A 27,124-nucleotide genomic window follows, 5' to 3' on the forward strand; every position below is an offset into this window, starting at 1 on the left:
CCATTTGCATAACTCTCACATTCAAAATTTGGGTTCCCACATTTTTTAATAATTTTCCATTTCTTTCTTAGGGGATTTGCTCTAATCTACATGATGTTGATAAAAAGTGGGCCCTTGAAAAATCACCTAATTTAGCTTTCCCCTATCCAGTTATTCAAAATACCTATAACAAGATATATATGCAAGGTAGTAAGTGTCACTGTTCCTTTTTTTCTAGATCATACTGACTTTTATTTCTCAAATTATCCACTTCAGCAAGTTTTTTGCACATTTTCATTGGAGTGCTTTCATATAATACACACCCCACCTTCAGGGACAGTGTTTCTCAACCTGATTCCACTGGGCTGCACACTGGAATCAGCAGGAGCAATTTTTAAAATCCTAAGTCCTGGCCCCTCCCCAAAGGTGCTGATTTCATTGATCTGGGGTGTAGCCCTGACACCAGAATCTTTTAAAGTTACCCAGATCATTTTAAGGTGCTGTCATGGCTGAGAACCACTGCTTTGGAAGTAGACAGTCTTGGAGGGAAGATTACTAAGAACAGCAACAAACCACCCATTTATGGGGTACATACTTGTGCCCAGCAGCAGGCTAAGCCCTTTATGTACCATATGTCATTTAACTCACAACAACCTTACTGGGAAAGATTGATACTAATTCCTGCTTTATGAATAAGCACATGACAATGAGAAAGATTAAGAACTCTCCCAAGACGCTACCTCCATTCAGGGGCTGAGAGACAACTCAAGGGCATTTCTGTCCCCCACTCCCAGGGGGAACTCTTCATCACCGACTGCATCACAGTGGGAGCTCTGCCATGAACCAGCTTCTTGTTTAAGGGCAAGTCAGAGTGCTAGTGAATACAAGTGACAGAAGAATTACCTTCAGGGATACAAAAACATGAAAATTAATGAGATATTAGAAATGCCCATTTTTCTCCTTATCCTGATTGTCAGAATTCATTGAAAACTTTCTCAAAATAGTAGTATTTGAGGTAAAGAACACTTTCAGGCAGTGTTCTGGTCTAGCTGCATACATCTCAGTTGTCATGGACACAGGAAAGAACAATGAAATCATTATTTGACTATTATTTCTTAGTTGCTAGTCAGCCTATGATTCTGCCTGTAAACTGCATCTCTGCACTCCCTTTGGATCAGGGGAGCTGTCCCTCCTGGTAGTGACAGAATAACCACAAACAAAACAGTCTTTCTCAGGGGAAAGCCATCTTTATCTGTCAATATTAGTCACTTGAGAAACAGAGATGCAGCAGCTGAAAAAACAGTTTGACTGTTTTAAGTTTACAGGTGGCCTTATAATGTAAAGTTTTACACACTGAAATTCCTTTTTCAAGTTAAAAAAAAAGTTTGGGTAAAAAGGGACAAAATTTGGCAGTATTTTAATGCAAAGTTTCTAACCAGCTTACAAAAGCAAAATATCACATTTTAGTGAAGCTTGGCGAATTGAGCACCAGCCTCCTGGCAAATGGACTCAGTTAACTGTTACCACCCTTTCTATGCTACACATTCCTCATGGTTAAAATCAGACCAGCCACATGTATGTGTTATCACAAGACACTTAAGAAATGTTTTCTGAATGAATTCATGGACATTGGGGAGAACTAATTCAAAAAATATTTCTGAGAATCAAATTGTATACACCATAACATAATAATAATGTCAGCATGTAAATAATAGGTCAGCAGCTTAAAGTGCAGCTAGAAGTATTTTGATGTGCATGTTTGTTTGCTTGTGCATGCGATTGTGTGTGTGTGTGTGTGTGTGTGTGTGTGTGTGTGTGTGTGTTGTTTGTTTGGGAGAAACCAGAATGAAAAGACATGAAGGCATGTGACTGATAATTCTATAAGCACTAGCAGCAAGGGTCAGATGCTCCGGGTTCCATCAAGGACACTTGTTGCACTTTCCCCGGCATCTGGGGCAATGAGGCAGACAGGACCAGTTTAGTTTGTAGGTGTCTCAAAACCGTTTCCAGATTGGCTCATCAGAACTTAAACTTTTTGTAGGAAAAGGCACTCCAAAGGAGGCTACCCCACAGAATAAAGGACAATTAGTTAAATTTATTGATTTAGCTACTAGTACAATAACATTTTCCTAGAATAAAGTCAGGGTTTTAAAAAACCTGATTAAGCAGCTATTGACAAGTCAGAAAAGTATGGGACACCATAATGGACAGCCCTGGGCAGTCCCTGAGTGAGAACACTGAACCATGGGGTTGAGGGGTTAGAAAAAAATACAGAAACTAATGAGAAAGGAGAGACAGTTAATTACAGACTTGGGTAATGATTTTGCCTTCAAATCCTGGGAAAATGGCTGACAGACCCTAGTTAAACTATAAATCAGCAGTTGTCAATTAGGTGGTCTCTTTATAGCTGGGGTGGGATTCAGAAATAACTAAATTAAGGACAAGATCTTTATTATGTCTTGGTTAATAATACTTGATAAAATCTGCTCCAAATAATACTTCACAATTTTAAGATCCCAAAAGTTACTATGAATGACAAATATAATCAAATACCTACAAAAATATAAATGTCTTTCTCTTTTAAACAAAGTAGGTCTTGGGTAAAGGTAGTGATCCAAGTTATTTTGATAGGGTGACCCATGGCATGTGAATTGAGAATCACTCTTATAGACCCTCTACAGAATACTGAAAAGGAAATTTCCAGAAGCAGCCTAATAACTCTGTTTTGGAAATGGAAAGACCACTACATCTGGTGAAAACTATTATATTAATGATATCCAGGTTTAAGAACAAAACAAAACTCTACCACCCCAAATTAGAATTAAGCAAAAATAAGATTAGGTTTCTAGAAGGCAACCAAAATATACAGTTTATATTATAAATTGTAGAACAGAATTATAGTTAGCATATGTTCATATAATGTATCACTCATCTATGAAGATATTTTTAAATGTTTGGAATATGCCTAAATACTTCTATATTATCCCTCTCTGTTCATAATAACTAACACTTACTGAGTGCTGGGCACAATTATAAACACTTTATGTCTATCGACCCAACTGATCCTTCCAACAACCCTATCAAGTAGATTGCAATGTATCTCTAGTTTACGGCTGAGGCACAGAAATGTTAAACTGCCTGCCCAAGGTAATACACCTAGTGGGTGTCAGAGTCAGAATGTTATGCCAGGTAAAGCGTCAGAATCCCCTCAGGACACCCTCTCCCTGTATTACCTCTACTCCCTTTGCAAGGTAACACTATTAAAGCATGGATGCCTCTTGATAGGGTGTCTTATTTTCTTTTTTGTTGATCTCATTGTACCTATTTCACAGCTTAGCTCCCATAAATGTACTCAAAAGTTTGCCACCTAGGCAACTATTTTTGGAAAGCTATATAATTCCAAAACAAAGATCTGAAAACAAAAATGAGGAAGGTCAATGTTTCCACATATGCAGGGGTGGGCAAAAGTAGGTTTACAGTTGGAAAAAGACATGCAGGTTGTGATTATTACAATAGATTTATTAACTTAAAAGAACATCACAACAGCCCAGTGCACTTAGGTCCATTCATGTAAGTGCTCAAATTGCTGGCCCTCATTACCTACACATTCTTGTCATCTACTTGCTATAGTCAAGCACACTTTGGCACAGAGTTCTTTTTTCCCATCAGTAAACTTACTTTTGCCCACCCTGTATGTATACACACATATAGTTTTTTTTCTATACACACACACATGAATGAATTAAATAACTCCTTGGGACACCAGAGTAGGAATTTCATAAACCAGAAGAGAAAATTAAGATTATGTTGCTGTGACCCCACTGAAGAAGTACACCATCATGTGACTACATGCTTCTCTCTGTGTCTGCAACACATGTGGAAGTGACTCAACTATTCCTGAGGGAGTATGGGGCAAGTAGAAAGATTGACTTAAATAAATACAACTAACACAGTGACCTCTGAACTTGAGAAAATAAACCTACCTCCAAACAATAAGCAACTTAACAATCAGATAGTCTATGCATCTTATTATCATTCCTAGGAAACCAGGTATGGGAAGAAACAGGGCGACATCCATGCATTGTCAAGGTCCAGGAAGACATGTACTATGCAAGCTTGCAGAATCAATGGGAATTTAAGTACAGAGGATTAAAGTCCTCCAAGATTGACTCCTATTTAGAGCAATCACAGCATGAACACTAAGACCCTTTGGACTTCCTTTCTTTCCCTGTGCAGCTGTCAGGAATAAAAGGAATAGCACATCTGAGACAGTGTGTGGTTTCTGGGCCAATGTCCAAATTTGGTGGCGGGTGAGCAGCAATGATTCCCCTCACCAGCGATGACATGCATTAGGCACGAGGGCGGGGGGAACTGCACCAAATCCTTCAGATCACTTATGACACACTACGTGCTCTAGTACCTTAATGGAATGTTTAAAGTTTTTAAAATTAGCATTTGAAACTGAGAACAAAAATAAAATGCACATCCATTCAGTCATCTATCTGTTCATTCAATAAATGTTTCTGGAGTACCTACCCTGTGCCAGGCATTGTGTTGGGCACTAGGGATATAGAAGGGCATCAAACAGACCATGATTTGTAACCTCAGGGAACTTATTGTTTGTCAGTAGAAATAAGAAGAGCATGTTTTAGTATCTATCACTATTCTATATCAAGTTTATTTAATAATTAATATTATGTTTTCTTAAATTTAAAAAACAGATCAGTGTTACAGCTTAATACAATATAAAAACAATGCTAATAAAATATATGTATTAAAAGTGTGACTTCCCTCATGTTTATTCAAATGCAAGAATACCTAAATTCATATAAACTGCACAAATCATAACCAAGAAGCAGACATTTTCCAATGACAACCTATACATACTAATGACCACTGCAACACCCATTTTCTCCAACCTTGAAGCCTCCTTTATGACACTTTCTTGGGTTGAACTTCCCCTTTGTTTCTCCTCTGCTGTCTGACTATTCAACATACATATGTACACCCACACATCCACCCACCCATTTATTTATTGCACAAGTATGTGCCAGGAACAAATGGAGTGAGAACCTCTGGAATCCATTTACCCTTGTCCCTTAGGACCAGAGTCTCTCAGAGGCTGAAAGAGACCTAAGATGCTTCTATTTACTAAGACTCTCAGTATGCAAAAAAGAAATGTGAACTAACAGACTTATTAAAATGTACTTCATTTTTGATAGCTACATTTTACACATTAATGCCTTTAACACACAATTGCAATGACAAAGGCAATGAGTTTATGTCTAGCTTTATTTGAAAGAAATGTCAAAATTTATGATGTCCTCTGTGAATGTGAGGCCCCATTCAAATGGTCCTCCTGGTCCTGCTTACACCCTTTTCCCCTTGGCTTCTGGCACATTCCTATTTCATTGCCAAAGAAAAGACACCAGGCTATCTGCCTATATGAGCAGCTCCATCTAATTCCCTATTGCTTACAGCCCTGGGCGTCTCCAGGAAAGCAAACCTCAGAAGGGCACAGTACCCTAGAGCTGGGCTTAAGGGTCTTAAATGCCCTGGGCTTCAGAGCTCCTATTAGTGGTATTTCACACTTAGTACAAGTTTAAAAAATAAGATTTTTGTGGCTCACCCACAAATTACATAACATTGTCCTAGGGGGAAATGCACCCTGATTGCAAATCACTAACCTAAAACTACAGATTTCTGGAACATGACTTACACACTTACAGCATTACATGAAACCATACTCTTTCTCCATACCCATGGTAACCGCATTTCTTTTTTTTTTCTTATATATTTGTCTTATATGTTTTTTTCTATACAAGGTAAGAATCTTTTTTAAAAAATTTAACTTGCCCGCAAAAACACTTGTCATCCATTTCTAACTTCATAAATCATGGAAAGTAATAGACTTCCTTTTTGAGTTTATAATGTAAAATATTTCTGTGTAGGGCTGTACACAAGCAGCAACTGTACATCTCATATTGATTATATGCTTATATTCCATTCTACAAAGCCAATCATTTGTTCAGTACAGTACTATTTGCATTGAGATGCACCTTAGAACAAAAAATAATAGTTTTATTTTCACTGATACTCTGGAATTATCACTCCTACAAGAAACATTCCCTTCACAATCAGCAAAATAAGATGCTCAACCTCCTCCACATTTATGGCACATAAGCAAAATAGGTCTCAATAGAATTGGACTGTTTTGTGGTAAATGCAATTTGAATAAAAACAGATTTAGTGAGTGGCTACTTAATCTAAACTGTGTGCTAGGCCTGGAGGTAAAAAATAAATAAGACTTAGTCTTCAACTGAAAGGGACTCATGTCACGAGATTTAAAAAACAAGAAATAAATCCAGTGTAATCTTTTAAATCAATCACAACAAATTTTTAAATTGTGAAAAGCATCCAGGTAGAGTGAAACATAATACCACCTAGTATGTAAGCATACCAATGAAAGTATTATAAATATACATAATAATGGCTATTTAAATATCCACCATTGAATGAACAAATAATACATTTTTAAACTATGGAATATATAAATCCAGCAAGGATAGCACAGACATTATTACCACTGCTTTAAGAAGAAAACATAGGTGCTAGGGTCTCTACTTTTCTTTCTTTTATTTCCCCTCTTTGCTTCCCTGTTGACCTCCCAATCTCCAGCATATTCCTGCTGCAAAGAACAGAAGTCATAAGCCAATGCAGATTGCCATGTAAACATGAAGGAAACAGTTCTTAAAAAGTCTTATTTCTTGATGCTCAATCAGCAAACCATGAGGCTACATTCCTCTGTAAAAGATGCTGATATGTCTCTCAATTGTGATATCATCACATTCCTACTTTCAAAATAAATGCTTTCTTAGTGCAACTAAAATTATTCAATGAAACAAATTCTCTAAAAAGTCTTAGTATTTATTATGTCAAATACTTTCATTCATCTTCTTTATGAATTTCCTAAAATTTCATAGCTGTAATGAGGTTTCTCATTAAGAGAGAAAGAAGTAATTTGTTTTAATAACCTGTTTTTTTGTTTTAAGAAATGGGAAAGTTATACTGCCATCTTGTGGTTAAAAGTTCATTGACGGGAGCAAAGACCTGGTATTTCCCACTAACTCCAAAATACAGTGTGTATTATATTAATCTTTTTTAATAAATACTGTTTGCAACTTTTGTTTAATAAAAATATATTCTTTACATCTCACTCACTCTTATGTTAAAGCCCACTAGATTAATATGAGAAGTAGCATTATGAGTGGCTGCCTCAGACAAATATAAAAAGAACTATACATTTGGCACTCTAGATCCTTCTCACAGAAGCTTATAATTTACTATCAGTGCAACATACACTCCAACACTGAAAATTTATGGAGACAAAATTATGTTATCTAGGAGTTTCATCTCACAAGGTGATCTCCAAGACCTACAAGTAATTAATATGACACTTATGCTAAGCTTATCAAAATTTTTTGTTTGATGCAGGGCTCTAATTACAAAAACAAGACCACCACAAAGAAAATAAATTTTATAGCAACATGGTTTCTTCCATTTTTCTTACTTAGATACATAAACCTATTTTCCATATATAAATAAGAATCATGATTATGAAAAAAGTCAGTTGCAAAAGTACAGTCCTCTATATTTTGCAAGGCACCTGTTCCAAATGTTTTACAATGATGGAATCTATTTAAAGGTTAACACACTTGTACTTACGTCTACAGTAAGCCTTTTTCTTTTCTCTCGCTTTTTAGCAAATCACCAAAATTATAGGAAGACAGCGCCATCTATAGATATGCACAAGTACTGAATGGTGTTCTTATATTTGGATGTGATCACTCAGTTTTTACACTAGCCAAGCAAATGTACTGCCCTAGGAAAAAACTACAAAATAACACTGCTCATTCTTGAATCTCTGGAGAAGTGTCTGTAATTTATTTCAAAATGTATTTAGGCCCTGGCCAAGTAACTCAGTTGGTTAGAACACCATCCCAATTCTCCAGGGTTGCAGGTTCAATCCCTGGTCAGGGCACATAAAAGAATCAACAAATGAATACATAAGTAAGTTGAACAACAAATCAATGTTTCCTCCCCCCTCTCATTTCTCTCTCTCTCTCTCTCCCCTGTCCCTCCCTTCCTTGCTCCCCCCCCAACCTTTCACACTCCAAAAATCAATAAATAAGTTTTTTTAAAAACCAAAGTGTTCTAATCTATCTTTATAATTATTCACCAGAATAATAATGACAATAATAACAACAGCCACAGCAACAATAATAAAAACTAATGTTTCCCATAATTATATTTCTCTGATTTTCGTATACTTGATGACCTACAAATATTGATAACTTTTCAAAAATTTAGCGTAATAACATGACTCTTCTCTCTCTCAATCTCTCTCTGTAAAACTTTTGGCCACAATTCTATTTTAGGTATCATTCAATTCTATTGAAATATATATTTTATTATTCTTTCTCCAAAGTTATATCTCCCTCCCACAAAAGTCCAGTCTAGCTTTCATAGACATTCAATTAAGCTCACCCTTGCATCTAAGCTAAAGCTACAAGATTCATATAAACAAAAAAGCTCAAGACACCTATTTTATGCCAGTTAAATTCCCTTGTTTTTCACAGACAGGTTTGTCCACTCTGATTTGGAGTTGTTCTCACTCCAGTTAGTCATTCTGACGGCTTGCCTAGTTACATAAGGATTTAATTACCAATTGCCTGAGGACTGAGACTCAGTTCATTCCTAATCAATTGCCTGTAGGAGCTGGCAGAAAAGGGGGACTGCATCGATGTTGACAGACCACCTGCTGGGTAACGTGGAGAATTTCATGCATGTGCTATGTCTGACATTTAAAGTTCTGGCTAAAACAAGAAAGGTCCTGTTTCATTAAGGGCAGACCCAATTTTTTCATTAATACTCGAGTTCCAGAGTACCTGCAATACTTAACCCAACCAGAAAGACAAGAGGCCTTCTGAAGGTGATAATATGTATGTAGCTGCCAACCTGACTTCCCTTTCTGCACACTATGAGGCAGGACAGGGTAGTGCATAGGAGTACAAGCTTTGAAAACAAAGAAAAGGTTTTGAGCCCCTGGTCTGTCACTGGCCTTGAGCAAGTTATTTAATTTTTCTGAGCTTCAGTTTCCTCATCTTCAAGAAATTACACATTAATATCAATGATTTAAGCAAAGTAAGGTGCTCTGACCATAGTAATTACTCAATAAATGTCAGTACTTAAGACTTATCTTACAGTTGCTCATTTGTCTTAGAAAAATTAATGACTAGATAATTATGTAGGGTCCACCTAACCCAAAAAAACACCCCAAGAAATTCATGTGTAACTTCTTAAGATAACAAAAAGAATGCATAAAAAAGGCTGAGCTCAAAATAAGGATGAGTACAACTATATAAAAAGACAAAATGGTATTTGAGGGTCTAATATCAGTTTCAAAATTTACCTCTGAAATATTTTTGAAAATTATTAGAGTCCATGTGACTCTTGATTGCATATTACATTACTGTGTGAGTTAGAAACTTGTCTGCAGGGCACAGAGGGTTATCTGCAAATGGATAATGCTGAAGCCAGAGAGCAGATGGGCTTGTTCAGGGAGATAACAGGGTGTGGGGCAGAACGCTTTGGAACCCCACAGAACGTAATTTTTTTTAATTTATTTTTCAGTTACAGTTTATGTACAGTATTATGTTAGCTTCAGGTGTACAGGCCACTGATTAGACACTTATACAACTTAAGAAGTCTACACTTCAATAAAACTAATACCCATCTGACACCATACATAGTTATTACAATGTTACACTATATTCCCTATGCTGCACTTCACATCCCTGTGACTGTTCTGTAACTGCCAATTTGTACTTCATTACCTTTTCCACCCATCCTCCCATCCCTCTCCTATGTGGCAACCATCAAAATGGTCTCTGTATATGAGTCTGTTTCTATTTTGTTTGTTCATTTGTTTTTAGATTCCACATTAAAGTGAAATCTTATGGCATCTGTCATTCTCTGTCTGACTTAGTTTACTCTGCACAATCCATGTTGTTCTAGATGGCAAGATTTCCTTCTTTCAATGGCTGAATCATGTTCCACTGTATATGTGCCCCACTTTTTCTTTATTCATTCATCTGTTTATGGACAATTAAGTTGCTCCCATGTCTTAGCTATTGTAAATAATGCTGCAATGAACATATGGATGTGTATGTCTTTTCAATTTAGTATTTTGGGTTTCTTCAAATAAATACCAAGAAGTGGAATTTCTGGGTCCTTCTTTGCTTATTGTTATAGCCTTTGTCTGATAAAAGTATTTCTACCCAGCATTTTTGTCTGTTTGTTTCCATTTTCATGAAATATCTTTTTCTATCTTTTCATTTTTAGTCTGTGTATGTTTTTGACCTGAAGTGAGTCTCTTGTAGACAGCAAGGTAGGTGGGACTGTGTCTCAGAGAATCACTAGGGGAGCTAACAGTATTAAGTTGATGGAGACTCAGATATGGCCTGGCCTGCACCTGCAGAGGGACAATTCAGAAAAGGAACAATGGCCTCTGTCCACACTTGTCTGGGAGAAAGCTGCCCCTCTAGCCCTCACCATAAAGCCAGACAATTCAGTTCCTACCCAAACATATCTGGTTCCTTTCAAGATGCTGCTCCAGTGCTGCAGCTCAAAGGGAGTGAGTCCAAGTAAGTCCATGTGTGGGCCCTTTAAAAGGAACACCTGGGACTCCAGAAGCCCTCTGTCTCAGCCACAATCTGGCTGGTTTTCACAGCCAGAAGTTATGGGGCCTTCTTTTCCCAACACTGGAATCCTGGTTGGGGCAGGGGGAGGTACTGATGAGGCTGGGGCCCTTGCTCTTCAGAGGCAACCTCTGCAGCCAAGATATCCCTCCCAACTTTTAACTACCACATGCACATGTGGGATCAGCCAGACCCTGGTCTTCACCTCTCCTACCACTCTGGATGTGGCTTGTTCTTTAATTCTCTAGTTAAAGGACTTCCATTCCTCCAGAATTCAGGCACTTCTGAATGGCTATTCTGTGGCTTAGTTGTAATTTAGATGTGGCTGTGTTTCTGAATACTACATTTACCTATACTGACGTCTTGACCAGAAGCAGAACGTCAATTTTTAAGGAAAGGGAAAAAGAGGAATAATAAAAAAGTGATGAGACTCCTGGCTGGAGGCCTCAGTTGGTTGGAGCACCATCCTATACACCAAAAGGTTAAGGGTTCTGTTCCCAGTGTATGCACATAGCTAGGTTGTGGATTTGATCCCTGGTTAAGGGGCTAAGGGAGGTAGCCAGTTGATGTTTTTCTCTCTCTGTCTCTCTCTAAAACAATAAGCCTACCCTCAGTGAAGATTTTTTTAAAGTGATGAGATATGAAGAAAGGTGTAAAAATCAATAGCATAGACAACTTTAAAGAGAAAAATTGGTCAGAGATGCAAAATTCAAGAAATATTTGGTAAAATTAGGAATGAGAATCAGTAGTTAATAGTTTCAGCAGAAAGGTAAAATCAGATATGCCAATTATAGCAGGTTGAAAACTGAGTGAGAAACTTTTCACAAAGTTTTACATTGACCTGGCTGGCGTAGCTCAGTGGATTGAGCGTGGGCTGGGAACCAAAGTGTCCCAGGTTCGATTCCCAGCCAGGGTACATTCCTGGGTTGCAGGCCACGGCCCCCAGCAACCGCACATTGATGTTTCTCTCTCTCTCTCTCCCCCTTCCCTCTCTAAAAAATAAATAAATAAAAAATAAAATATTAAAAAAAAAGTTTTACATTGAAATGAAAACAAATACAAAGCCATATCTAGAGATATGTGACGTGAATTTGAGAAATACAATATGAAGAGAAAAATACAACTGAATGCCTGTTGTGGGTTGAATTGTGTCCCCCCAAAATATATGTTCAAGTCCTAACCTCTGGGATCTGAGAATGGGGCCTTATGTGGAAATAGTGTCTTTACAGAAGCAATCAGGTTAAGATGAGGTGATACTGGATTAGAGTGGGCTCTAATCCAATGAGTAGTATCCTCCTAAGAAGAGGAAAGTTTGGGCACAGAGACAGACACAAATAGGGAGAGAAAGCCATGTAACAACAGCCAAAGAACACAAGTTGTTGGGGACTTCCCTGCCTGGTCTCTGGAAGCTGTAACCCCCCGTGACTTAGGCTGAGTGAAAGACCTCCAGACCAGGAGCCACTGAGACAAAACTTATTTCTCTGGCATGAACGCTGCCTATTCTAATGCCTGTCTTCCCTTTTGCATGATCGTCAGTCAATGATGGGTAACAATTCTCTAGGAAAGAGAATGAACCTAAGACAGATGCGATCATGTGGGAATGCCCTAAGGGAAGACAGTCGGGGCTGTGGATAAGAAGAGGTGATGGCATCATCCCCTGCCCCTTCGGCTTTGTCAAAGCCTGAGTCCTTGTGAGAAATCCAAGTCTCCTGGCTGCTTTTGTCTTCTCTGTTAACTCAGGCCTGCAGGAAATAGCAGGGGCAGTGCAGCCCAGACCAGAAACAGCAGACCCCCGGGGCAATCAGGCCTGGGACATACAATATGTAAGATACTGTGAGATCTGTTTGCTGGAGGACGTTATTAGATTAGAATTTGAAGGCACAGACAGGAAACCAAAACTGCCCTTTGAGCCCTGTTAGATAAAACCCCAATCTCTGCCCAGAATCATAGCAGGGGTTCTGTCTGAACCTTTGTAAGTCACCTACTTCTTTTGATCTTTTCCACCAGAATGTGAATCCACAAACTAAGTCTGTATTCTCAATAAAAATCTGCTTAGGAATGAATACGGCACGCTCTCCACTAGAGAGAGTGACCATGGCGCTCTCCCCACCAGAGAGAGTGGCCATTCCGTTTTTACTTCCCCACAGAAACTGCTTGTCTCTGTGTATGTCTTTCTCGTGTTTCGACGAGCCATCCACAGTGTTCCTGGTTCACTGCCAGCTGGTGAGTGTAGCATCCAGCAAACTCGAGAACAAATATCGGAGACTTTCAGGGTATCAAAGATGTTACTTTATTGGCCAAGTTTAACCTGCACAGGGGCGAACTCTTAAAGTGTCCAGCAACACAGTGCCCACAAGGAGCTACAAATGAGAGCCGCGCCAAGCGCTTACAACTACGTTCTTATATATGGGTGGGCAAGCAAGCGTTATACAGAAGCAGACGTGGCAGTTAGTAATTCGCTTACAAAGACTGCAGCGGGAATTTCAAACCAAGCATTCTTTCATAAGGCGGGAAGGCAGGATGTTTGTTCATTGACCTAGTAATCTCCTGGCTCTAGCTAGCTAGTTTTCTATTTTCTCATTAAAAACTACAAAGCACTGCTTATCTAGCCTACCCAGGGGAGAGCGTCTGCTAGACACAGGATGTTTGCTTTAACTGTACTTTGTCTCTTTTATCATTTCTTTTTAGCTACAATGTGGTTCTTGTCTATTAAGGTTAAATTTAGTTCTTAATTTCCTTGTTCCCAACAGTGAGCACACATCAACAAATATTGTTGACAACTGCCAGAAGCAAGGAGAGAGGCTGGAACAGATTCTCCCTCAGGGCCTCCAGAAGGAACCAGCCCTGCCCACACCTTGATTTCAGACTTGTGATCTCCAGAACTCTGACACAGTCAAGTTCTATCATTATAAGCTGCCCAGTTTGTGGAACAAACAGCCCTTGGAAACTAATACAAGGACTATGAATGACAGTCAAATGCTACAGAGCTGCCCTGGCCAAGTGGCTCAGTTGGTTGGAGCATCGTCCTGTACACCAAAATGTCATGGGTTCAATATCCAGTCAGGGTGCCTACAGGAGGCAACCAATCAATGTCTCTCTCTCACATCAATATTTCTCTCTTTTTCATTCTCTCCCTCCCCTCCTTCTTCCTCCCTCCCTTTCTCTCTCTTTCAAATCTATACACATATCCTCAGATGAGGAACAGATGAATGAATAAATGATACAGACTTAACATAATATTCACAATGAGCATAAACCATGATCACATCAAAGTATGGAAATAATTTACATAAACATAATTTAAAGCAAAAGGAAAAGACAATAGGTAAGAAAAATCAGTTAAAATCTAGAATAATTAAGAATCTTGCAGACTTCTGGCTCAGATGGATGTGTAGGTAGACACACTGTGCCTCCTCACACAACCAAAATAAGGACAACAAAAATTTATAAACAAAAAAACAACCAGAACAGACAGAAAATTGAACTATATAGAAGTCCAACAACCAAGGACTTAAAGAAGAAATATTCATCCAGACCAGTAGGAGGACTGGAGTCGGGTGGCCGGAAGGAGAGGACTCATAGCAAAGCAGTGGCTGGCAGACCCAGCGAGGCTGCAGATTGTGGAGCGGGTTGCAGCCCACAAGGCGGCTGGTGGACCTGGCGGTCCCACATTCACACGCAGACAAACCAGGCAAAACAGGAGCAAGGCAGACCTCGCAACCCAGGGTCCCAGCTTGGGGAAATAAAGCCTCAAAACACCAATTGAAAACACCTGTGGGAGTTGAGGTGTCAGGAGGGATTCCCAGCCTCACAGGAGAGTTCACTGGAGAGACCCACAGGGTCTTAGAACCTACACAAACCCACCCACCCAGAAATCGGCACCAGAAGAGCCCAGTTTGCTTGCAAACCCAGCAGAGAGCAGAGCAAGCGCCATTGTTCCCTCTTGGACCCCTCCCCCACATACAGTGTCACAATCCAGCAACTGGGTTGCCCCACCCTGGTTAACACCTAAGGCTCGGCTCCTCATATGTAACAGGTGCTTTCAATACATTAAAAAAAAAATTACCCAAAGGAAAGAACAAATCAAAGCTCCAGAAAAAAAAATACAACTAAGCGATGAAGAGATAGCCAACCTATCAGATGCACAGTTTAAAGCACTGATGATCAGGATGCTCACAGAATTGGTTGAATTTGGTTGCAAATTAGATGAACAAATGAAGGCTATGCTAAGTGGAATAAAGGAAAATGTACAGGGAACCAACCAATAGTGATGGGAAGGAAACTGGGACTCAAATCAATGGAGTGGACCTGAAGGAAGAAAGAAACAACCAAACAGAAAAGAATGAAGGAACAAGAATTCAAAAAAATGAGGAGAGGCTTAGAAACCTCCAGAACATCTTGAAACATTTCAACATCTGAATTATAGGGGTACCAGAAGGGGAAGAGGAAGAGCAACAGATCGAACACATATTTGAACAAATAATAAAGGAGAACTTGCACAATCTGGCAAAGGAAATAGACTTCCAGGAAGTCCAGGAAGCTCAGAGTCCCAAAGAAGCTGGACCCAAGGAGGAACATACCAAGGCATACCATAATTACATTACCCAAGATTAAAATCCTGGAAGCAGCAAGAGATAAGACAGTTACCTTCATTCCCGTAAGACTATCAGCTGATTTCTCAAAAGGGACTTTACAGGCAAGAAGGGGCTGGAAAGAAGTATTCCAAGTCATGAAAGGCAAGGACCTACATCCAAGGTTGTTCTATCCCACAAAGTTTTCATTAAGAATGGAAGGGCAGAGAAAGTGCTTCTCAGATAAGGTCAAGTTAAAGGAGTTCATCATCACCAAGCCATTATTATATGAAATGTTAAAGGGACTTACCTAAGAAAAAGAAGATAAAAAATATGTACAGTAAAATGACAGCACACTCACAATTATTAACAACCACACCTAAAATGAAAACAAAAACAAACTAAGCAAACAACTAGAACAGGAACAGAACCACAGAAATGGAGATTACATGGAGGGTTAGCAACAGGGGAGTGGGAGGAGGAGAGAGGGGGAAAAGATACATAGAATAAGTAGCATAGATGGTAGCTAGAAAATAGACAGGGGAAGGTAAGAATAGCATGGGAAATGTAGAAGCTAAAGAACTTATAAATATGACACATGGACATGAACTAAAGGGGGGGAATGTAGGTGGGAGAGGGTGTACAGGGTGGAGGGGAGTGAAGGGGGGAAATGGGACAACTGTAACAGCATAATCAATAAACTATATAAAAATAATCTTGCAGAAGACCCTTAATGTGGTTTCAACTATTGCCATTTTAAGATACCAAGTACTTTAATCAGAATGATGAAATGATTTGTTCATCTCTTTTAAGTTTGGGGTCCTAGAATGAAAAATGATACATAAATTTTTAAAAATTATCATGGGCCTCTTTCAGAAAATGGAAGAGATTTTAGACCTGAAGGTAATTTTTTTCACTTAGATTACAATGAAAGAAAATATCATATTATTTCAAGTATCAGTTGTCTGATGATGAGAACCCCAAGAATAATATTCTGTGACTTGTGCTTCTGATATTTATTCATTAATATAGTCAAGAAACCTTCCTGAGCACCTACTGTGGTATACCTAAAACACCAGGTTCTTATTGCTCCGAGATGTCAAAGTGAAGAATGGGGAGGGGTTTACAGGGGGTGGAAAGTAAGAAAGGGCTGCTTTAATGAGGTGTTCCTCAAATGCTGTGTAGAAGTTGTTTTATGTCAACTGAATCATGTATGCATATACTATACTTATACTTTTTAAATGTCTTTCAGTTAAGGATAGTAAAATGAGAAATTCTTTAAAATATGGTTATGAAATTTGTATTTTAACTGTTCTTAAATTCATGTTTTTGAGATCTAGGTTTTCCCCTCAGAGATACAAGACTACATTTTAATTAAAACACATCCCTTAAAGGTATTTTATAATTAATTTGACTAGTAGAGTTGCTTCCTCCTATATGGTAGAAATAAGGGGAATTTTTCCTCCCTAATTACCCAGATAATGGGTTCCAGCCTCCCTTTGATGTGTCATAAAGGCTCACCTGTTTCTCCAACCTGCTATTTATTATCAAACAATTGCAGTTTCCCAAATCCTGAATTTCCAAAGGTGCCATTTATCCAAATCACATGTGTGTCCCCTTGGCACCCATTCTGAAAAAGAATTCTCCTTGAACAAAATTTTAACCTTGATTACCCCCTGGTGCATCACCTCTTTTATTACCTAGTCCAAATTAAAATCCAGAGAACTACTAGTACCATACTGCCTGTTAAGGCATTTCTTTTAACTGCATTTTAACTAGGGCAATAATAGGTATAAATCTTGTGAAAAAGAAGATCTGTAAGATCAGGGGTTTAAAACATGAGATTTAAAATTATCCCATATCTTTTTAGTAACCTTTTTACATCAAAAGCCTGGAACGCTCTCCCAACAATGCAACGGACATTTCACTTGTACTCTCAATAGTTCATCTCCCCAGAGCCTGTCCATGAATACAGGTTTCCCTTCCCCCTAAAAGGTCTTTCCTTTCACTTTCTCATTTGGCCCCTTGAAAGTGACTAATGAGATACAAAGACTTGAAACTGTGTCTAATGCAAAAGTGGGAAACTTGTTTCCATAATACTTTGAACAATTTGACTAAAACTTCTCTGTGCAGTGACTGAAGATGCCCGGGAGGTATGCCCACAGGATAAAGGGACTAGTGTAGAGCTGGAGAAGTAAGTCAGCATCCTGCCAGCCTGGTGATCATATAAGCAATAAATGAAGGAGGAAAGTTCTAGGAAACATTGAGTGGAACTTACAGTCTTCGAGGAATATGAGTATAAGATTCTGAGAGGCAAGAGTAGAAGGATCCTAGAAATGCCACTGTGGAAGGGATTCAGTGTGAACAGGGCCAAAGCATGCCTTCAGGAAGGAGCCTGACAACCCCTGGTAAGAACAGGGTCTCTCAGGAGTCCAAGAGGACTTCATCAGAGACCCTGGAAGATTCTGAAGTTGGGGTGCAAAGCCCTATGAGAACCTGAAGGAGAAAACCATCTGAGTGGGCCTAAAAAGTTCCTGCATGACATTAGATAAGAATTCCATGAACTTTGGAAACACATGAAAAGCCCAAACTAGTCTTTAGCGAGCATGACCAGGTCTCAGGTGGAGCCATTCTCCTGGCTCCAAGGAAGAGATATGCATAAAAGAGAAACCTTCTAGAGCTCTGCTAATGTGCAGTGTAATGATGTGGCATCTAGGGATGTTGAAGCCCAGGGACCTTAGGAGCACTAGCAAGTTTAGGGAAACTCAGTCAGTGTTGCTGTCAGGTTGGCTGCCAATCGATTTGGTGCTTCTGTGAGAAATAGAAAAAGGTGTCCATTCTCCCCTGGGTGGAGGCATCTCAGCTCTGGAGTACACAGATGATGGATCAGAGCACGGGCTAGATTTCAGTCCCCAATGGCTCCAGTGACCAGAGTCCTTTTGCAGACAACTATCTGCCCAACTGCACATAGAGGCCCTGGGTGGATTGAGGGTTTTCTTTTGGCTAAAAGCTAATTGGTGCCCACACACAAAGAACTATTTGAAAAGAGCAAGATACTATAGCAGAAACACTATAAGGATTGTATTTATAGATAAAAAGTTCTCCTAAGGGATGTAAAATAATAAGACATAGATGATAAGGGATAGCATACTTGACTTGATCTCTCCAATAAATATCTGTCAATAGGAATAATATTTTTCTAGTCCCTTCCCTATCCTGATTTTTTGTGGAAATGGTTACATGCTTGTGCAACCATAAGCAAGTTAATTAGACCCTCTGTACACCAGTTTCTTTATCCTGGAGTTGTGGTAAGGATTGAAAATGTTAATACACATAAACCTTAGAACTGGGTCTGGCATTAAGTGTTGACTCAATAAATGCTAGCCATTTTCACTATTTGTACCAGTCACATGTTAATGAGAATGCTAAAGCTGGATGGGGCTGTAGAGACCATCTGGGAAACATTTATGGAGAAGATAGTTTTCAAGCTAAGCCTTGGAAAATTGATAGGATTATAATAGGTAGAAAAAACAAGGGGAAGATATCCCCTTGTTGGGGATAAAGGTGTTGGGAATAAAGGTGGAAAGGTACAGGCAACATTCAACTATGGTTAGCAGATTTATTTAGCAGAAACCAAATGGAATGTGTAGGAAAGGGATAGAAAATAAATATGAAAGCTAAATTGAGGGTACATGACACAGCATACAAAATTCATTCTCTCTATGGTCAGCAATAAAAACCAAGAAATTTAACTTGCAACCCTCTGATTGGGCTCCCACTCTATGGGCTCTCTTTTCTCAGAGGTCAAGTGCAATACCTCTAAAACTTGTAAGTACAAACCAATGACTTGGGGACCTCCCTAAAATGCAGATTCTGATACAGTATGTCTGGAATGTGGCCTGAGGACCTACATTTTTAACAAGCTTCCAGGTGCTGCCATGCCCCTGCTGCTTACCCCTGGACCACACTGATACCAAGGGTCTAATCCAGTGGCCTCTTCTCACTTTCATCCTTAATCCCTCTACAGTGCTAGACCTCAGTGATCTTCCTGAAGCCCTCATCATTGGATTCTATTCTCTCACCTGAATCTTATGGCTACTACTTGAAGCTGAAAATGCAGACTAGAAGCCTGTAAAACTTCAGTACATACTGACTTGTCTTGAGTGCAGCTTTCATCATACAACACAAAGTTGCCATTGGTTATAATATCTAAATATAATAGTTAGCTATAAACTCAAAGTTGGTCTTTACATGTATATTGTCCAAGCAACTGTCAGTGCATTAATCTCTTTGATTTTTTAAATATAAATATTACAAACCATCTTTCAATAAAAGATAGGTTTATGTAATTATAAGAGACACCTATTGCCCATCTCATGATGTGTGTAGCTCCTCTGGGGAAAATCTCCCATGAGTTTCCATCCCACCCCTGCCCCAACATCCACATGGGCATTGGCTATAATTGGTAAAGAGGTGGGTCCCTGACCAGTACTGGGTTATTTTGGGTCTTTCTTCAGATTTTACACTAGAACCAAAAATTGCATGTCAGTCTCCTCTTGCTCTCTCTACAGAACAGAAATCAAGAAGCATGTAAGTGCAGGAGCTATTGGGGAACACCTGCCATGTGGACTCCAGAGCAGACAACAGCAGAAGGAAGACTGATGGAGTCACCAGAAGAACATAAGGAAATAGCTCCATCCACAGTGTGGCACCTGACGACCTTGCACATTTCCACATAGACCACCTGGGCAAGGCTTACCCACAATCTGACCTGAGTCTTGGCAGATGTCCTGTGATTTCTTCTAGCCTAAGGGAAGATTAGCAGCCTGCTGAAGAGCTTCTGAGAGGCTGTTTCTCCCATTATCTTGTGGAAGGCTTCCACAAGGCCATTTCTCATCAATCTGCCTAGTTTCACTTGAGCACAAGATTTTCCACCTCACTCCTACTTAGGGTTAAGCTGCAGACTTCAGTGAAGTCTGTAAAACTGCTTGGCTGTGGTTCTGAGAGACCAATAGCAGAGGGACCTACTGCTCATACCACTTACCATCTGGTCTGCTCAGTTTGGTGTTACCTATAGAACAAGGAACACAGGGAACTGACACCATAATTACTTGCTTTTGTTTTCTGGGTAAGTAATTAACTGTCTGAATCCATTTGGGCATATTTATTCCTTACCAGGCAAATTTATGAAAGCGATACTAACACCTGTAGTAATATTACTTGTGGCCCCATTTTTAGCCACCACCTTGCTGCTTTGGGAATGCTTAACCATTTGACAAAGAGAAAAAGAAAGACATGGCAAGAGTTCACTTCCTGAGTTCCCCTCAGTGCCCCATTGTGGAATCTGACCAAAATGGTGAATAAATTGATGCAGATTCATCATCACTACAGGAAAACAAATGGAAAAGTAGACAGTGGAGCCACTGACATCTTAACAATGGACAGACATAGCATAATTACATATAATAAATTCATGCCTTGATTTCCATATTAATAAAATATCATCTTTGGGAAAGTATACAGACTGTAAGTGATACATCTGGCTGCTTGCTATACCCCTGAGATGTAAGTAGTTCATGACATGATGAAAACTGGTCATAATTTGTAGTAGTCCCTTTTATAAAAAGTTCAAATTTGTTTGAAAATAAAGTAAATTTTACTAGTGGAAGTTAAACACTAGATATCTAGTCAGTGTCTTAATATAATTTATCACAGTTACCATAATATAATTCATTAAGAGACTATCTACATTTATATAAATGTTATATGGTAACAAGTGAATTATATAATAATTTATGTTTATAATAAGAATGCATCACAGTATGTAAGATTAATTTTTCAGTCATCTCATAACATATTTTAAAGTATGTTCACATAACATAATCGCACGAATAACTTTCTCTAGCCACACTTAGTAATTATTTCCATTATTAGTAGCACAGATTTTCTCTAATGTTTTTCCCCACACTATAACTCTCCCTAAATTAATGTGAGCCCGTTTTATCAAAGGTGTTTGTATGTGTTAACAGAAGCATTTAATTTTATATGTCTATTTAGGGCACAAATAGCCCCAAGCAAGCACAGTATGCAATAAGAAGACCCGTAGAGTCCTGAGGTACACATTTTAATGAGGGAGTTAGGAGTTATGCAAGATCTGAATTAACTCAGAAGAAAGAGGCTACAACAGAGAGCAAAGCTAAGTCTGGCAGAAGCTGGATGGTTTCAAGTAAAATAGCCAGCAGGCAAAAAGGCCTCCTCAAAGTCGCAGGCCTTGGGGCTGCCTACCTTGCTTCGCAGGCTAGGAACCAAGGAGAAGGGGAACCCGAGAGCGGCCGACGGGAGCGCCTCGGCACCTTGACCGCAGGACACCCGCCGCCCGCTCCCGCCCTCCTTTGCTCCGGTTCAGCTGGCTCAGGTCCTGCTCTCGCGGCGCGGAATTTAGAGGAAGATGGCAAAACTTCGGTTGGGAAACTTGCCTGAGAAACGTTTGCAAGCAAAGATGAAAAGCATCTGCCCCCAACGGAGCAGACTTACCGGCGGAACCACCAGCTACGATCTGCTGAGAAGCCTCCTTCACGAAGCCGACATCGGCCTTGGGCGTCATCTTCGCAAAGCCCGAGGGCGACAGCGGGCCGGGCCGAGTTGAGTGGACGGGCTCGCGGGCCTGCGGAGCTTCTCCTGATCCGGAGAGCCCGGCTGGGTTGGTCCTTAGGCCGAGTGGCTCTCTGTGAGGCGGTGATCCCGGGACTGCTCCTAGGCGGCGGTTCCGGGCGCAGACTTCTGCGGGATCTCCCGCGAGTCCAAACTTGCTCGCCTAGTTAGTCCAGGGACTCTTTCTGGTGCCCGCGTGGCTACCGCGGCTCCACGAGGGTACCCAGGAGGAGAAAAGACTCGCGGACGGGGTTGGGTTGGCGGATTGCAGCAGGTGGGGTTTGGTCTCCTAGATTGGCGCCCACAGGCTCCCCTATCAGGAGCCTCCTGGAGTTTGTCAAGCTGGACGTGCTGCCTCTGATAGTGCAAGTAAAGAAGTGACCCTGGCCTGGAGTCCCAGCCGCAGAGCTGGGGTGACCCTTGCTCCTCCTGGCAAGCCAGAGCACAGCGCAGTTCTAAAGATGAGACAGGTGGACAAATTCCTTAGTTACTTGCAACTGAAGTTGTGGGCTGCAGAAACTAACTCAAAGCAAATCCAATTTACAATTATCATAAAATAGAACTAATGTAGTACTATAATAAAAAATAGTTTTGGCTTAAGGGAAAAATAGTTTTGGCTGAGGTATTTATCTAATACCTCATCAACTTGAGTTTTATTTTACTGAATTTTTTTAAGAGGCCTTATTACAAGTAGGTCTCTTCTGTACCACAGAGGTTAGTGGTTCTCCAAGTATGATCTTAGGACCCAGCAGCATCAGAGTGATATGGGAGTTTGTAAGAAATGCAAATTCATGACCCCACTCAGAGTTACTGAACCAGAATCTCTGGATATAGGGTTCAGAAACCTGCATCTTAAGAAGTTCTCCAGTGACTGTTGATGAACCACTGACCTAAATAATCAAGGAACAGTAAGGAACTACCAGTGTATTCTCTGTATAAAAAGCTTAATTATTTATACTGTTCTTTTAGGATAGTTGAAAAAAAGAAAAATAACTAATTTATACTATCTAAACCACAGCTTGCAAATGCTATGCAGGAGAAAAACAGTCTCAAATTTTAATGGACCTAGAGGGTATTATGCTCAGTTAAAAAAGACAGAAGAAGACAAATACCATATAATTTCACTTATAAGTGGAATCTAAAGAACAAAATAAACAAAATTGAAACAGACTCACATACAAAGAAAGAACTGGTGGTCGCAAGAGGGGAAGAAGTTTGGGAAACTGGACGAAAGAGGTGAAGGGATGGACAAGCACAAGCTGGTAATTACAAAATAGTTATGGGGAAATAAGTAAACTACAGGAAACATAGTGAATAATATTGTGATAACTGTATGGTACCAGTTGGGGTTCTAGAACTATGAAATGGAATACTATGTCAAGTATATGATTATCTAGCCACTTAGCTGTACAACTGAAATAGTAGAAAATAAAATTGAAAAAAAAAATAAAATTTCAGAAACATACCATACCTGTAACAAACAGGAGATGATATAAGAAAGAGAAAATGAGAAACTTTGGTGCCCCTATTGTTATATTACTTTTTAAACATGGAATATAGTACTAAATATATTTAGTTTTGAACCATATAAAATTGAAATTTTTTAAATATTGTTGTTCAGTTACAGTTGTCCTGCCTTTCTCCCTATTGCTCACCCCTACTCCTATCCAACCCCACTCCCATAGTCAATCCCCCTGCCATTTTCCATGCCTGTGAGTCCTCTATTCCTGTTCCTTTGATTGCCCCTCCCCTTCTTTCCTGCCTTTTCCTCCCTCCACCTCTGGTCACTGTCAGTTTGTTCTTAATCTCCAAGTCTCTGGTTCTATTTTGCTAAGTTGTTTGTTCTGTTGATTAGGTTCTACTTATAGGTGAGATCATATGGTATTTGTCTTTCACCATATAGTATCTTGGCTTATTTCACTTAGTATAAGGCTCTCCAGTTCCATCCATGCTGTCCCAAAGGTAAGAGTGCCTTCTTTCTACTACATAATATTCCATTGTGTAAATGTGCCAGTTTTTTGATCCACTCATTTACTGATGGGCACTTAGGCTGTTTCCAGCACTTGGCTGTTTTAAATAATGCTACTGTGAACACTGGGGTGCATAGATCCTTTTGAATTGGTGTTTCGGGATTCTTAGATTATAGTCCCAGCAGTGGGATCACTGGATTGAAAGGCAGTTCCATCTTTAGTTTTTGAGGAAATTCCATGCTGTTTTCCACAGTGGCTACACCATTCTGCATTCCCACCAACAGTGTACTAGGTTTCCTTTTTCTCTACAACCTCTCCAGCACTTATTGTTTATTGATTTATTAATGATGGCCATTCTGACTTCTGAGAAGTGGCATCTCATTGTGGTTTTAATTTGCATCTCTCTAATGGCTAGTGATGTTGAGCATTTTTTTCATGTGTCTATGAGCCCTCTCTGTATGTCCTCCATGGAGAAGTGTCTGTTTAGGTCCATTGCCCATTTTTTAATTGCATTGTTTGTCTACCTGGTGTGGAGCCATGTGAGTTCTTTATATATTTTGGAGATCAAACACATGTCTGAGGTATCATTGGGAAATGTGTTTCCCCACACTATTGATTCCCTTCACATTTTGTTGATATTTTCTTTAGCTGTGCAGAAGCTTTTTAATTTGATATAGTCCCATTTGTTTATTCTTTCATTTATTTCCCTTGCCCTAGGGATTGTATCGGTGAAAATATTGCTGCATGGGATATCTGAAATTTTCCTGCCTATGTTTTCCTCTAGGACTTTTATGGCATCACAACTTATATTTAAGTCTTTTATCCACCTTGAGTTTATTTTGGTGTATGGTGTAAGTTGGTGATCTAGTTTTTTTTTTTTTTTGCATGTACTTTTCCAGATCTCCCAATACCATTTATTGAAGAGGATATTTTTTGCTTCATTTTATGTTCCTGCCCCCCTTGTCAAATACTAACTGACCATATTGACATGGGTTTATTTCTGGGATCTCTATTTTGTTCTGTCAGGTATGTGTCTGTTCTTATGCCAGTACCAGGCTGTATTGATTACAGTGGCCTTGTCATATAGTTTGATGTCAAGTATTGTGATCCATCCTACTTTGTTCTTCTTTCTCAAAATTGCTGAGGCTATTTGGGGTCATTTATGGTTCTATATAAATTTTTGAAATGTTTGTTCTATATCTGTGAAATATGTCATTGGTATTTTGATAGGGATTACATTGACTCTATAGATTGCTTTGGGTAGTATGGACATTTTGATGATGTTAATTCTTCTAATCCATGAACATGTTACGTGCTTCCATTTATTTGTGTCTTCCTCAGTTTCTTTCTTCAGTGTTGTATAGTTATCTGAGTACAGGTCTTTTACCTACATGCTTAAGTTTATTCCTAAGTATTTTATTTTTCTTGTTGCTATAGTAAATGGGAATTTTTTCCTAATTTCTGTTTCTGATATTTCATTGTTGGTGTACAAAAATGCCTTCTATTTCTGAATGTTGACTTTGTATCCTGCTGCTTTGCCAAATTCACTTAGTAGGTCAAGTAGTTTTTTGGTGGAGACTATAGGGTTTTCTATATACACTATTGTGTCATCTGCAAATAGTGACAGCTTTACTTCCTCCTTTCCTATTTGGATGCCTTTATTTCTTTTTCTTGTCTGATCACTGTGGCTAGAACTTCCAAGACTATGTTTAATAGAAGTGGTGAAAGTAGAAACCCTTGTCCTATGCCTGTTCTTACGGGGAAAGCTTTTAGTTTTTGCCCTTTGAGTATGATGTTGGCTGTAGGTCTCTCATATATGGCCTTTATTATGTTGAGGTATACTCCCTCTATTCTAACTTTACTGAGTGTTTTTATCATAAATGGGTGCTATACTTTATCAAATGCCTTTTCAGCGTCTACTGATATGATCATGTAGTTTTTGTCTTTCATATTGTTTATGTGGGATATTATTGATTTGTGAATATTGTACCATCCTTGCATCCCTGGCATGAGTCCCACTTGATCATGATGTATAATCTTTTTAATGTATTGCTGGATCCGATTTGCCAATATTTTGTTGAGGATTTCAGCATCTATGTTCCTCAGCAATATTGTCCAGTAGTTTTCTTTCTTTATTTTGTCTTTACCTGGTTTTGGAATAGGATGCTACTGGCCTTGTAAAAAGAGTTTGGGAGTCTTCCCTCTTCTTGAAATTTTTGGAGTAGTTTGAGAAGGATAGGAGTTAGTTCTTCCTTAAATGTTTGATAAAATTCACTTGTGAAGCTGCCCAATCCAGGGCTTTTGTGTGCCAGGAGTTGTTTTGGGTTTTTGTGGGGTTTGTTTTTTTTTTATTATTATTACTGCTTCAATGTCACTAGCTGATATTGGTCTATTCAAGCGTTCTGCTTCTTTTTGACTCAGTTTTAGAGATTATATGTTTGCAGAAGTTTGTCCATTTCACCCAGGTTTTCAAATTTCTTAGCGTATAGTTGTTTGTAGTAATTTCTTATGATCCTTTGTATCTCTGTGGTATCGGTTATAACTTTGCCTCTTTCATGTTTGATTTTATTTATTTGGATCATCTCTTTTTTTTTTTCTTGGTGAGTCTGGATAAAGGCTTGACAATTTTGTTTATCTTCCAAAGAACCAGCTCCTGGAGTCATTGATCCTTTGGATTGTTCTTTTAGTCTCCATGCCATTTATTTCTGCTCTGATCTTGATTATTTCCTTCCTTCTACTCTGGGTTTTGTTTGTTATTGTTCCTCCAATTTTTGAGATGTAGGGTTAGATTGTTTATTTGAAATTTTTCTGTATTTTTCAGGTAGGCCTATATTGCTCTGAACTTCCCTCTCAGGACTCCCTTTGCTGTGTCACATAGGTTTTGGATTGTTGTGTGTTCATTTTCATTTATTTACAGAAACTTTTTGATTTCTTGCTTGATCTTCCTGTTTACCCATTCATTGTTTAATAACATGTTATTCAGTCTCCATGTATTTGACTGTTTTTGAGTATTTTCCTTGAGGTTCGTTCCTAGTTTCAAGCTGTTGTGATCTGAGAAAATGCTTGATATAATTTCAGTTTTCTTGAATTTGTTGAGACTTGTTTTATGTCCTATCATGTTGCCTCTCTTGGAAAGTGTTTCATGTGCCTTTGAAAAGAATGTATATTTTGCTTCTTTGGGGTGAAAGCTTCT

The 27,124-nt window shown here is 39.1% G+C and overlaps 1 protein-coding gene across 1 annotated transcript in view; it reads right to left on the bottom strand.

The window, feature by feature from the left end:
* Positions 1-22,997, bottom strand: part of SLC25A21 (solute carrier family 25 member 21) — a 485,006-nt gene extending 462,009 nt beyond the window's left edge. The window contains exon 1 of the mRNA XM_045848589.1: positions 21,845-22,997. Coding sequence (XP_045704545.1) covers positions 21,845-21,914 — 70 coding nt within the window. The 5' untranslated portion in view covers positions 21,915-22,997. The remainder of the gene's footprint in view (positions 1-21,844) is intronic.
* Between the last annotated feature and the right edge of the window lie 4,127 nt (positions 22,998-27,124).

This window comes from Phyllostomus hastatus, unplaced genomic scaffold, assembly GCF_019186645.2.
Source record: "Phyllostomus hastatus isolate PE091 unplaced genomic scaffold, TTU_PhHast_1.1 phas_contig_62, whole genome shotgun sequence".
Classification (NCBI taxonomy): domain Eukaryota; kingdom Metazoa; phylum Chordata; class Mammalia; order Chiroptera; family Phyllostomidae; genus Phyllostomus; species Phyllostomus hastatus.